The sequence below is a fragment of the Dryobates pubescens genome, chromosome 17 (genome assembly GCF_014839835.1).
Source record: "Dryobates pubescens isolate bDryPub1 chromosome 17, bDryPub1.pri, whole genome shotgun sequence".
Lineage (NCBI taxonomy): Eukaryota > Metazoa > Chordata > Aves > Piciformes > Picidae > Dryobates > Dryobates pubescens.
This window is the reverse complement of record NC_071628.1, coordinates 2,041,324-2,055,303: the sequence shown is the minus strand read 5'-3', so window position 1 is coordinate 2,055,303 and position 13,980 is coordinate 2,041,324. Positions and strand designations below refer to the sequence as shown.

At 47.8% G+C, this 13,980-nt stretch overlaps 1 protein-coding gene and 1 long non-coding RNA gene across 3 annotated transcripts in view; one reads left to right on the top strand and one right to left on the bottom strand.

Annotated features, from left to right (window-relative positions):
- The window catches only part of LOC128898011 (uncharacterized), a 17,291-nt gene extending 14,627 nt beyond the window's left edge, over window positions 1-2,664 (bottom strand). Inside the window, exon 1 of the long non-coding RNA XR_008462662.1 lies at window positions 2,279-2,664. This is a non-coding gene — a long non-coding RNA (uncharacterized LOC128898011). The remainder of the gene's footprint in view (window positions 1-2,278) is intronic.
- NR2F2 (nuclear receptor subfamily 2 group F member 2) lies at window positions 1,430-13,980 on the top strand. Of its 2 annotated transcripts, none has more exons than XM_009899010.2 (3): window positions 1,430-1,607; window positions 9,585-10,112; window positions 13,390-13,980. In XM_009899010.2, the coding sequence occupies exons 1-3, from the start codon at window positions 1,565-1,567 to the stop codon at window positions 13,662-13,664; spliced, it is 846 nt and encodes a 281-aa protein (XP_009897312.1). In that variant the 5' UTR covers window positions 1,430-1,564; the 3' UTR covers window positions 13,665-13,980. The 2 variants fall into 2 exon arrangements, with proteins under 2 accessions (XP_009897312.1, XP_009897310.1); XM_009899008.2 differs by lacking the exon at window positions 1,430-1,607 and adding an exon at window positions 7,224-7,785.

The window sequence follows — 13,980 nt, the reverse complement described above, 5'->3', positions numbered from 1 at the left end:
AAACATGCAATTAACATGCAGCACTGTGGTTAACTTAATTCCTGTTTTAAGGCAAGGACAAGCAAGAAATGGAAGAGCGTTTGTTCCATTTGTCAAGTATGACACACTCCTTACCCTAACAGTTCCTTAAAATAAAAGCTCGGCTTCCCACCACCACGACCACCACCCCTCTTTCCAGAAACCCCCCACACTGATACACACACACAAAAAGGAGCAGGAATCCATTAGTTGGAGAGTATTCTCCTGCCAAAGGCAGTCTAATGTATTCCAAATTTTCCCAAGCCCTCACTGTACTGGGGTCCTGTTCTCCCCACCACCTCCCAGGGAAGGGGGCTGACGAGCTGATATTTCTCGCGGGTGAAAGACTCAGCCTCCTCCCTGTAGTATTTTTATATCTATATATATATAGATAAAATAAAAACTAAACGTTCTTCTCATGTCTAAAAGTTGCCATGTTTGTGAAGGGGGTGGGGAAAAATGTCTCCAAGGGTTTCAATTAGCAACAAATGATTATTGCAACGCAGTTTTGGTAATGAAAAAATGTGGAGTACCTCTTTGGAGCTGGGATCTCAGGGGCAGTGAAAGAGAGAGAGAGGGGGAGAGGGAGAGAAGGAGAGAGAGAGAAAGAGATTGGTGATTAGCTCGGATTCTTTCCCAACTTGCTTTAGCGTGTGCTTGCGTTCCCTGCCGACCCTACACAGGACACTATATATTTTTTCCCCTTCGGTGCATGTGTTGATAGTTCAGCCTGTAGTTGTTTGCGGTTGGCTTTTTTTTTTTTCCCTCTTTCCTTTATTATTTTTTTCCTGTCAGGGAGGGGGGAAGGGAAAGTGGGGGGGAGGGGAGGGGGGGCTGAAATCGGTCGCATCCATCCTACCCCCACAGTCATTAAGTTAGGAGATTTCCCTCTTTCTTTTCTTTTTTTTTTTTCCCTTTTCCCTTCCCTCCCCAATTGGAAGGTTGGGTTGAGAATATTTTTCCTTTTATTTTTTTCTTTTCTTTCTTTCTTTCTTTCTTTCTTTTTTTTTTTTAATGTCTCGCCTTTCCAGCTCCAAACAAGGTGTAGCGAGACGCTCTTCCTTCTAAGGAATGAAATGAGAGACAAGGATCACTCAAAGACATCTCCTACCTTGGGCTTGGGGATTTTTTCTTAAAGGCGAGGCGCACATTCCTAAGCAGCTATGTACAAAGCCCCCACTGAAATCTTGTCTGTGTAAAGTTAGAGTGTGTTCAGGATTTTTTTTTTTTTCCTCTCTCCCAAGGCTGATCGCTAATAATACATCGAAAGCACTTCCCTTTAGGTTGTGGGAAATCTATTCCCTTCACCTTGCCTCTTTTTTTTTCCCCCGAAGGCTGTAACTTTACTTTTTTTTTTTTTCTCTCTCTCTCTCTTTTTTTTTTTTTTTTTTATCAGTTTGCACAATCGCTTAGATAAACACCAAGAAGGAGACTTCTCTTTAATTACCCAACGCACATCTTTCTGGGGGGCAAACAGCGGTCTGATTATATTTTTTTTGTTTGTTTGTTTCACCTGCCAAACTAAAGGAGAGGTAGAAAAAGGAAGATGCAAGCGATTTGGGACCTTGAACAAGGCAAATATGGTTTTGGTATGTTTACTTATAGTTTTTTTTCTTCTTCTTTGACACTTTTTTCGGGCAATGTGTTGTGATTCTTGTGTTTCTCTTTTAAGGAAAACAAAAAATCCAAAAAAGCAAATGTTAGCTAACGTACGTCTTAAACGATCGTTTCTAAGGTTACGTGGGTTGCTCTAAGGAAGGGAAGAGGGGAGGGGGGGAGACCCAAGCCTGTGTAATTGCAGCACCATCAGTTAGCACGTCCTTTAGCTAAATAAAGCAAGCAGCAAACAAACAAACAAGCGACCAAACCCAACGACCGGAATCGCTTTCCAGGTCCGAGGAGGCAAAGGCAAAACGCCTCAAAGTCATTTCCAAAGCAGCGTCCAGGGAGCCCGGACGCAGGCTCCCCTGCCTGGACTGCCGGCTGCTCGGGGGGGAGCGGCGGACTGACCTGCTCGAGAGGATGGGGAGGGCAGGACAAGTCTCTAAACTTAAGTGATAGGTATTAAACTGCCCGGAATTGTGTCGCCGTGTGCAGCTGGCAGCATTTATTTAAGGGGAAGGTTGGGGGGGGGGAAGAGAAAAAAGAAAAAGAAAAAAACAGAGGTCGGTAGTGAAGGTATAGAGCCGAGATCCCCTTTTCCCTCCGGTCCCTTCCCTGGCTATGCAAGTACAATGGAAAGAAGCTGGAATATACTTACCATCCGAAGGTGTGGTTGGCAGCTCGGCTGAGGCTTTAAGGCAATTATTTATCCTTTTTTTTTTTTTTTTTAAGTATTATTGCAAAAGACGTAGATCTGACTTTAAGCAGCGAAAGTGTTTTGCTCTGACAACAGCATGCGAGGCACGGTTTCTCGTTTGAAAAAAAAAAAAATTCACAAACCAGGATTCTCCCCACCACCACCCCACCCCATATCCCTTTACCACTATCCCTTAAAAATATCTATTCGATACAGCACTGGTAGAAACCCTGATGCAGAAGTCTTATAGTCCGGTCTAGGAGTGCCCAAGCCAATTAACTTTAAATCCTTAGGAATTAATCAGATTAAAATGTACAGAAGTTTCATTCTCGTATGCATACGTGAGCCAAAAGTCGTTTCCCTTTAAGAGATCCTTTTCTTTTAAAGTTGGATTTTAGGCAGATAAGAGACTTACACTAGGGGGCAGCCGGATACTGTACTTGCTCCAATCTTCAGCAATTTTTTTCCCCTCTCACAGCATATGCTCTGATTTAGCACTGTAAATTTTTCAGAGGACCCAACTCTGACAGCCCCTGGTGATTTTCAAAGTACCACAAGCCAGTGGTTAAAAATTGCATTGACTTGGAAGTTCAGAGGCACACAATAGGAGCCACTTTCCCTATTCATGGAACTTCAGTGTGGTGGAAGAGAAAAACACACACATACTACATTGAGGGAGAAGAGGAATTCATTGAATTCTGTTAGACGTAACTGCTTTCCACTGAGTTCAGAGCGAAACTCGGTATTTGTTCGATGCTGTATTCATATTGCGATTTAATCTAGAAAGAATTAGAGGACTGTTAGGCAGCTTTCTGCCAGGAATGCAGCTTCCCCCCTCCTTCCTTTTTTTTTTTTTTTTTTTTTTTAGGTTTGGTTTGGGGTTTTGTGGGTGTGGTTTGGTGTTTGGTTTTTGGGGGGTGTTGTTGTTGTTGGGGTTTGTGTTTTTTTAATGCAAAGATTTACACCGGTTCTATCCCCAACTCTATTTTAGCAAAACAAATCCTTTCACTTCCCTCTCACTAAAATAAATTTCCATCTGCAATAAAATGGCAAGAGGGATGAATTTGTTTATTTGGAAAACCAGTACGGTCTTATTCTTAAAAGAGAGCGTTTCTATTGTCATTTAGGCTCGGAGAAGGACAGTTGGGAATCTCCCCCCTCTTCGCTAGGCGCTCAGATTTCGAGTATTATTTAGCGAAATCAGCTGTAGTTCATTTTTACATTCATCTGTTCTGCCTCAACCCACTCGCAGGGGTGTTTTCAGATAAATAGCAAAGCATCTAATGGTGCTAATAGATAGTTACATTGCTGCATCCCTCGAAGAGCAAATAGTTAATCTGGGGCATTCTTCATTAATGCTTGAGCAATCAGCGTATACGGCGGCTTTTAAGCGTATATCAATGGCTTTTCATTTTTACGATCATGCATTTGAACTATTAATATTGTGCGTCCTGCTAAAACCGCTTTCTCTTCTATTTCTTGCATTTGCTAAGACGGCGTTAATGTTTTTTCATATGGTGAATTAATCCTGTTTACTTTGTCAGATTCGAGACAGGAAAGGTTGGTGTTGGGTTGTGGTGGTGGGTTTTTTTTTTTCCCCTCAGGAAATTCAACATCAGCAACAATCTGTGACTATTCTGCGTTTTGAACCTCCTCCTTCTCCCACCCTCCCCGATAGGTGACCTCCTTGACTCTGGGATATTCGGAAATCAGAAGACAGTTCCCCACATTTTACCGGGGAAAGGTTTCTTTCTCCCCTTCTGTCCCTCCTGGTCCCTCGTTCGGGGAAAGGTTATTTGTGCTCCGTCAGGATCAATGGGAATGCTGCAGCCTTGCCTTTGAAATTGAGCAGCAGTCCATCCTCCTTCGCAGGGTCTTAACACGCCAGGTTTCTGAGCAGGACATTGTCAAGTCTAGGTGCTTTTTACAACTTTCCAATCATCTCAGCACCTGCGGCTTTAGCCACATATATTATTTCTGCTGCAGAAGGGGGTGTGCATGTGGCAACATGAAAAAGTGTGTGAGGAGGTGAGGGGCAATGAATTTCGTAGAGAGTTGTGCACAAGTCTGGGTCCCAACGTCCATGCTTGGTGATCAGCTCAACTGTGAGCGTACACACGCGTGTATCTTTGTAGAGGTGGAATTGCCTGGCCGTGCATTTATCTGTCTATTTTTACATGTTGTCTTTCTTTTTATTTTTTTTTTTTTTTAATTTTCAATCTCTCCGTCTATTCGCCTGTTCGAGTGTCTTTTGGAGATTTTTCACTAGGAGAGCAACTCAAAAGTCCCCGTTCCGCTGCCCGTTAGCGATATTCAGCGGGAAATAACCAGCTGTCCCCTCGTAGTTAGATCGGTTACTCATTTCGTGGTGCTTCCACTATACGCTATAGCCCGGTTCTTGTGTTATCGTGCTTGGGTAGGTGCGGCTCGAAAAAGGAGGGAAAAAAATCCAAAATAAAGTTCAAGGGTTTTAGAAGGGCTGCGGTACAGCGGTGCCGTGGAGGTGGCGAGGGAACAGACACGGGTGTCACACTGTGTGGAGTGGCGTGCCGGGTTTGTTTCCCAGTCGTGATGGGGGGAAAGGGTAGACGAGGTCGTGCCGTCCTCTCTGCCGGTCTGCCGGCCGCCCAGTGCGGCACGGGAAGAGGCGCCCGTTCGGGGAAGACGGCTCGGGAGGAGCGGCGACACCAGGTTATCGCGCCGGTGCCGGAGCGCCTGAACGAAGGGACGCTCAGCACCCCGCGGCTCGGCGGGTGGCCGGGGCACGGGGCGGCCAGCGCAAGCGCAAGGTGCCGCCGGTCCCATCTCCCGTTGGTCAGCCCAGAGCGAGGCCGCGGCGGCTGAGGGCAACGCAGCGCCCAGCGGGACCCCCGGTAGCGGGAGCCCCCCTATCTGCGCAGCTCTGCCGGTGACGGGGAGACGGCCACCGCTCTCCTCCCCCAGGCAGCGGTGGGGCTTGGTTTGCCTTTATTCAGTGGAGTTTTACCTCAATTTAGCTTCTATTTTCTGACTTTCACCCATTGCCCCCACGATCCCCCGCGGTCGTGCCCCGGCAGGCGGCCCCAGGTGAGGCGGTCGAGCTCCGCTCCCTTCACCGGACTCGCCTTAATGCCTCACCCCGTCAGCAGCGGCGAGACAGGGGCACGGCACTGTGAAACGGGGTGAGAAGTGAAAGCCAGGGGTCCGCAGAAGCGGCTTGGAGCGCAGGGACGCCCCAGCCCCGGTAGCGGCAGCAATAGCGGCGGGGCGACGCCTGCCTCTAGGACCGCGCGGGCGGCGGCGGCGGCCATAGCAGGCCGCGCAAGGGCGTCGCGGTCCAATGAGGGGCGAGGGGCGGGGCGCGAGCTTTTGACCAGTCAAACGCCGGTCGGGTTGCCTTATAAGGCGCGCGGTCGCCATGGCAACGTGCGCTAAGTTGCAGCAGTCGTGTCAAAGTTCACTCTCCCGCCAGCGGGGCGAGCGGCCGGCGGGGAGCGCGCGCTCGCCCGCCACTCCGGCCCACACGCCGCCCGCCCGCCCGCGCCGCCGCGCCCCGCCCCGCCCCTCCCCTCGCCGCCGCCTTTTGGAAGTGGGGGGGAGCCGCCGCTTTTTATTTTTGGGGGGGGGAAGGGCTGGTGCTCTCCCCCCCCCCCCCGCGTTCTCCCCGTGGTGGTGATTTTCACCCACACCCCCCCCCCCCTTCCAGGGCTGAGGAGCGATGCTGCGCGCTGGGTTATGATCCTTCCCTCTCTCCCTCCCTCCTCCTCCTCCTCCTCCTCTTTTCCTCCTCCTCCTCCTCCTCCTCCCGCTCCCCTCTTTTATCATCCTGGCTGGCTGGGCGCTGCGCTGGCGAGTTGACTCCTTCCCTCCCCCCCGCCCCGCGGCCCCCCTCCCCCCGCCCGCGCCGTGAGCACCGGCGGCGCGGAGGCGAGAGCCCACTTGCGAGGCGGCAGAAGCAGCATAAGGCAGCGCGGCGGCGGCGGCGGCAGCGGCGGCGGCGGCGGCAGCGGCAGCAGCAGCACCCGAGCGGCGGCGGCGAGCGGGAGCGGCGGGGACACGGCGCGGAGGGAGCGGCGGAGCAGAGCGGAGCGCAGCGCGGAACGGAGAGGAGGAACAAATAAACAATCATAATAATAATTAATAATAATAGCAACAATAAGAATAATAATAAAAAGCGAGGAGAGGAGGAGGAGGAAAAAAAAACCAAGAGCCAGCCCCCCCACCCCCGAGCCCGAGAGAGGGAGAGAGAGAGAAAAGAGAGCAGCGCCCGGGCGGATCGGCGGAGAGGAAGAATTAAAGCGAGCGAAGGAGGGAGGAGAGACAGAGCAGAGAGAGAGAGAGGAGGAAAGAGGAGGAGAAAAAAAATCCAAACCCAAAACAAAACCAAAAAAGCCCACAAAAACAAAGCGATCGCAGTTGATGTTGCTGCTGCAAGCTGGACTTCCAAAAACTACGGCGAGACCGTCCGCTCTCCGCGCCGAGAAAAGTCTCCTCATCTGTGCGTGTTTTTTTCCGCTGTGTGTGTAATCTTTAACCTTTTATTCATTCTTATTTTGATGGCTTTCCTGAATGGCTGACTGCGAGCTTCCCTGGACCTGGCCCCCAGACACCCGCCTCTCCTCCTTCAACTACTCTGCTGCAGATCAGCTCTAAGAGAGAGAGAGGGAGATCTTTGAAGAGATTTTTTTTTTTTTTTCCTCCTCTCTCTCTCTCTCCCTCTCTCCCCCACCCCCACCACCCCTTTACTTTGCTCTCCTGGAGCCCAGACAATCGACACGCAACTCGCCCCCCCGTACACACACCTCCATCGCCCCGTGCTTCTGCACCTTCGCCGGTACCGGGAGATCCCCCCCAGCCCGACCCTCCTAAAAAAAAAAAAAAAAAAAAAAAAAAAAAAAAAAAAGGGCAAAACAAAACACGCGAGAGAGGGGGAAAGAGAGAGAGGGGAGGAGGAAAAAAAAAAAAAAAAAGACTGCTGCAAAGCTGATCTGAAAAGCAAAGCAAACAAACTTTGAAAATAAAGGGGGAACAGGAAGTTTGGCAACGGTGTCCAATAGATATGGCAATGGTAGTCGGTGCGTGGCGAGACCCCCAGGACGATGTGCCCGGAGCTCAGGGAACTCAGCCTTCGCAAGCACCGCCGGTGCAGGGACCTCCGGCCGGGGCCCCGCATACCCCACAGACCCCGGGGCCCGGGGGGCCTCCCAGTACGCCAGCCCAGACCAACCCGCCAAGCCAGCAGAACCAAGGAGACAAACAGCAGCAGCAGCAGCACATTGAATGTGTGGTTTGTGGGGACAAGTCTAGTGGCAAACATTATGGCCAGTTTACCTGCGAGGGTTGCAAGAGTTTCTTCAAGCGGAGTGTAAGGAGGAATCTCAGCTACACTTGTCGTGCCAACAGGAACTGTCCCATTGACCAGCACCACCGCAATCAGTGTCAGTACTGCCGCCTCAAAAAATGCCTCAAAGTTGGCATGAGACGGGAAGGTATTGGGATTTCATTTGTTTTGCAATTTTTTTTTCCACTCGCTGCGTTTTGGGTTTTGGTTTGTTTGGGGTTTTTGTGTTTGGGGTTTTTTTTGTTGGTTTTTTTTTTCAATTATTTTTAATCTTCCCCAAACCAACCAGAACCTTCCCCCCCTCTCCTCCCACTCCCCGAATAAACAGTCAGAAACTTTCTCGTAATGAAAGAAAGAGATGTTGGAGAGGGTGGGCAGGGGAGGCAGGGGCTCTTGCATGCTTTCTCCTGCACTCGTAATTGATTTGTGTTTGTTTTGATTTTGCTGATGGAGGTTTATTGGAAGTGGATTTTTAGTTTCACGCTGCTTAGGAGCAAGATGATTATTCTGACGGGTGGTTACTTTTCTTTCATGTTTCCTCCTGCATGTTCAGCATCCCCTTCCCTGTCCCCCCAAGCAGCTCCTGGTGTGTGTCTCTGTGTGTCTCTGCCTGTGTGTACACACACGCACGGAGCCTCATGAGATGCACACACACATCTATACGTCCTCCAGCACCCTGCCTTAGACTGCAATTTTACACAGGCGGTTCAAATTACTACTACAATGGGACTCACCCCACTGAGGCTCTGCAGCACTCCACTGTGGATTCCCAGCCGGATTTTGCTTCCTTTAAAAATACATATACACACATATATCCGTGTGTGTGTATATGTAGCTGTCTGCCTGCCTTCCATGACTGTTACTATCTCACTTTTCTTCCTCTTATTTTCATGTTTCTCCGGGAGAGACAGGAAGGGGGGGTAGAAGGGACAGGCTGGAGGGGTGGGTGGAAGGAGCAGCCCAGAAGTAAGTGTGGGGTGCTCGGGTCTCTGCAAGTCGAGTCTTTGTGATATAAAATTAGACGAGAAATGTGAGCCTGCAGTTTTCCAGTGCATGCTCTGTGTCTGGACGCTGCTATGTAGGTTAAGGGTTAGGGGGCTTGGGACTCGCTGGGCTCCTCTCTTTGTGTTTCTGCAAGAGTAACTAACCTTGTAATATGTGCGCTAACAAATATAAATCCGGCATAATTTTAGGCGTTCTCCCTTCTTGCCGTCTCTCTGTCTCTGAGCCTTTTTTCTCTCTCCTTTTTCTCTCGCTGTCACTGTGTAAATTTATTAACAAAATGCAAGGCCCACTTTCCATGGGCAGCTGAGGAAGGTGCCTTTGGATAATGCTCCCAGCCTCACCAGGGGACCTGCCGGGGATGTTGTTGGGGTGATCTCTCCTCCTCTGATATTTTTTTATGAGGGGGGTGTGTGTATATAATAGCAGCAGCAACGATACATTCAGTGGGCGAGAAACGCATGCGGGACCAGCGCCGGGGATTTTGAACTGAAGTGTTTCTTTCCTTTCCCCTCCTCCCTCCCCATCCCTCTCCCCCAGCCTCAAATCAATAAGCTGTTTTAGGTGTAATGAAGAAAGATACCCGGGCACACAAAGATGTATCCTGCATCTCTTGAAGGAGGGGTGGCGGTGAAGGGATGGGGGGTGGGAAAATAACTGAATTGTGTGTTTTAGGAAGTGAGGCTCTCTGGCTCCTTCAGGCAGTCCTGGCCGAGTGGACAGCATTGCTCAGCTTTTATTGTTGCTTTTTCACTTGACCTGGGAACTGTGGAGACTTGAACAGGGGTATGGGCTGGACTCTGGGTGGAAAAATGCATGCCTCCCCCGAAGCTGCCTGGGTATGGGGTCAGACACGCACGCAGAAGCACACAAAGCAGGCTGTATGTGAAACGATGGTCGCAATTCAGATATTAATAGCTGTAGTTTCTTCTTTATTTACTGCAGCGGTCCAGAGGGGCAGAATGCCACCCACACAGCCAACTCATGGTCAGTTCGCCTTGACAAACGGGGACCCTCTCAACTGCCATTCCTACCTATCCGGATATATCTCCCTTCTTCTGAGAGCAGAGCCCTACCCCACCTCCCGCTTTGGCAGTCAGTGCATGCAACCCAACAACATCATGGGCATCGAGAACATTTGTGAACTGGCAGCTAGGATGCTCTTCAGCGCGGTGGAGTGGGCCAGGAATATCCCCTTCTTCCCAGACCTCCAGATCACAGACCAGGTGGCCCTCCTGAGGCTGACCTGGAGCGAGTTATTTGTCCTCAACGCTGCCCAGTGCTCCATGCCCCTCCACGTAGCTCCGCTCCTGGCAGCTGCTGGCCTCCACGCTTCGCCAATGTCTGCTGACCGAGTGGTCGCCTTTATGGACCACATACGAATCTTCCAAGAGCAAGTAGAAAAACTGAAAGCATTGCATGTCGACTCTGCAGAATATAGCTGTTTAAAGGCCATAGTCCTCTTCACCTCAGGTAGGCAGCATTTCTTTGCTCTTCTTTTTTCCTTCCCTGGGCCCCCCTTGAAAACTGTTTGCTCTTGCAAAGTGTTTTTGTCTGCACCCCATTACCACTCCCTGCCCCCCCTAAGAACCAGTGCGGTCTTACTCCTTTTAGGAAATGGTGCCCTGTGGGCTCCCCTTCAGGGCCTTGGGTCTGAGCATCCAGGGAGTGCATGATAAAAAAAAATAATAAAAATAATTACAAATAGAGAGATACAATAAGATAAACATACACAGACACACACAAAAAATGAGACAACCCAAGCACACCCCAGCCCAAGCTGAATGGTGCTGGGGCCAGGGGAAGAAGGGGCTTGGGGAGAGGCACCCATCCGCCACTAAAGACTGCGCTCTTCCCATTGAATATAATATTTTATTTAACAGTATAGCTCTGGGTTGTTGCATTTAATGACACGCATCCAAACAGCAGCAAAATCTGTTTGATGTTGTTAAATACAAGTCGTCCTATCAGTGAAACCACTTTCCAAAGCAGATCATTTTATGGGCAGCCAGGAAGGGAGGGGGAAAAAAAAAAAAGCCCTGCAGGATTAAAAAATTGAATTAAAGAAGAATGAAAAAAAGGGGGGGGGGGGGGGAGGAAAGGTTAAATGCATAAAGCTGAGTTTAAAATATGTTCCCTGCCATCCCATAAAATGAAATAAATCAACTTTCCAAAGAGCTGTCTCGGATTTAAACAGAATGTGGCAGAGAGCAGTTCTGTGTCATTTAAGCTAAGGGGAAAAGTTTGCATTTGTACCCATCAGGAACTGCAGAGTCCAGGGCGAGTAGCGGGTGGGTAGAGATCATTACCATAAGTAGAGAGGGATAGTATGGAAAAGTAAGAGGAGAGGGAAGCTGCCGCTCTGCAGTGTAATTCCGGGGTGGCACAACCATGCCTCTCCTGAGGAAAAGACCTCGAGGTGTTTCTTAGATAATCAAAGAGAGCGGTGGGGAGAGGGGGGGGGAGGGCGGGGGGGAGGAAATATGTGTCAACTTTTGCTGCCTAGAAATAGTGCATGAGTTATAAAGCAATAATTGAGTGCGTTGTGAAATCTAATTAGCTTGCACTAGAGTTTAACCTGGGTGAGTAATAATCCTGATATTAACTCTGGAGGCTAAATTTTTTTTTTTTCTTTTTGAGGGGGGAAAGAAAAAAAGTCTGCTTGCTAATTTGTGCACTATGTTATCTCAGATTGCTAACTTTGAAGCTGCCTCAGCAACCCCATGTGCTGGAGCCCTAAAAGTTTTGGGGTTAAGTTTAAAAATACAGATATTTCTTCTGTCACTAATTTGAAAGCTTGGGAAAGTGGCCACGCGATAAACATATGAATGGAAGCAGGACCTGTAAAATAATTACTCATCGGAGTTTTTTAAAGCCTGATATCAGGAAACAGGAAAAAAATGTAGTTTATGTGGGAAAAGAAGGGCTCACAATCCGCTCCTTGTTGTGTTAAAGGGGGTCTGGGGAACGAAGTCATTTTCTGGACTTTGTCCAGGTTCTGGGTCGTGACCTAAACTTCCTTTTATATATTATTGCTTTACACATAAAAAACTTCTCTTCTGGTTTTGTTTTTTTTTTCTCCTCCCCCCCCCCCAAATTACTCATGCTAAAGTCCAAAGTGATCAATGGGCAAGATGCATCCCTGTACAGGGAGACAGGGATCCCGAGTGGGAAGGGCTCTACGTGGGGTGCTTGTTTTATTTATTATTTTTTTCCCTATCATTCTCTAGGATGCATTTTCTTCTCCCTCGCTCAAACGCTCAGCGAGGATCCCACACACACTCACATCCCTCCCCAACCCCTGGCCAGCTCACACCCACCCTGAGGAGTTTATTCCCAATCCTACCTTTTTTTTTTTTTCCCAAACCACTTTTTTTTCTTTTCTTTTTTTTTTTTCCTTTTTTTCCCCCTTTTTTCTTTTTTTTTTAGCCTTCTGAGAAAACAATCGTCTGATCCTGTCGTAACTGTTTAATTTATTACTATTTTCAAAATGTGAGGCCTGGCGTGTAAATTGCCTCCCAACTAGATAAACGTTTCTTGTTATCTGATTCTGGGGAAGATAGCCGCATGAAAAAAGGAAAATAATAATAGTAGGGCGATGCATGCAGCTCCTGCAGCACCCCAATAACACTCCCTGATGTAAAGCAGACCTGCATAGATGCATATAGTGTTTGCTGCAGCCTCTTTTAAGAGAAAAAAAAAAAATCAGGGTTCTAATGACTCTCAGAATATGCATGTGTTAGCCCTGTGCCTAGGAAAGCCACAGGGAGGTCAGGTCACAACCTGTGCTCTTTCAGCACAGACGTCTCTGATTTAAAGGGAACTTATTGTATTTTAGCGTATCAGGAAAAAAAAGAAAAAAAAATGTCCAGACCCTATCAGGGAGTTTTCTTCTTGTAAGGGCCTTTAGGTTTAAAAAGAAGAAGAAGAGGGAAAAAAAAAAGAGGGGGGAGTGGAGGGGGGGAAGAAAGAAAGAGAAAAGAAAAGAGGGGGGAAAAGAAACAGCTCAAATGAACAGAGAGATCACAGTTTGCATGGCTGCCTCTGAATAGGCTAAACTGACAAGATCAGTTTTAAAGGGCCACTTAAATCAGTTTCAAAGACTGAAGAAAAACGCGTTGTCTTCTTTGGGGGAGAATCTGTTGCTGGATCCGGGGCGCCATTATCTTTGGCTGGGCCAGTTTTTTTATTATTACTATGATTTCTATCACGACTATTAGTGCTCCTTCTCATCACATGGTTTATGCTCTCCCCAATTATTTTCCAAGGGAAGGGGAGGGAGAAATAGTGGCTCCCTTTCCCCCCTTTCTACTCAAGCCTTCCCCACCCCCCCATCCTTTCACCCTAAAAATATAGATATACGAAATACCGCTGGGCCAGCACCTCCTTGTCAACCTCTCAGGTCTACCAGGCCGGTGGAAATCTCTGCTCCTGGAGATTCTCAATCCTAAAGGGGACCCTCCAGAAGAGAGAGAAATACAAACACACACACACACACACATACACAACACATACACAGAAGGAGAGAGGTTGTCCCTTTTGGTAAAACCCACTTAAACTCTGGGGGGCAAGGTGATGGCGCACAACCTATGCTTCATTCTCACCATTTAAAGAAAAAAAAAAAAACATTAAAAGAAAAAAATAAAAAAAGAGAACCCAAACCACCCCTTTTTTAATCTGATGATTGTTTTCTTTTTTCTTTTTTTTTCTTTTTTTTCTTTTTTTTTTTTTTTAATACACTTTCTTCTAGATGCCTGTGGTCTCTCTGATGTAGCCCATGTTGAAAGTTTACAGGAGAAGTCACAGTGTGCTTTGGAAGAGTATGTTAGGAGCCAGTATCCCAACCAGCCAACACGATTCGGGAAGCTATTACTACGTCTCCCCTCCCTTCGCACTGTCTCCTCTTCTGTCATAGAGCAATTGTTTTTCGTCCGTTTGGTAGGTAAAACCCCCATAGAAACCCTAATCAGGGATATGTTACTGTCTGGCAGCAGTTTTAACTGGCCTTACATGTCCATTCAATAAAATATTTGAGAGGTTAAAAAAAAAAAGGAAAAAAAAAAAATTTGAGAAGGGAGATGAAAGAGAGTGAAAGGAAAGCAAATGACATTTGGGTTCTGGTTGTTTCTTAAATTTCCTTCTGCTAAAAAAGGATGTAAAAGGATGTTACAAGTTTGCTAAGAGAAGACAGGAAAAAAAAAATTACTGGACTGTGAATTAAAAAAAAGAAAAAGAGACTGTCAAATGAACTTTTACAGAATGCATTAGAGCTCCCGTGTCGTTCAGAAAAACAAAGCAAAACCCAACCAACAAACTTGCTACTTCTCCTTTTTTTGGTTTA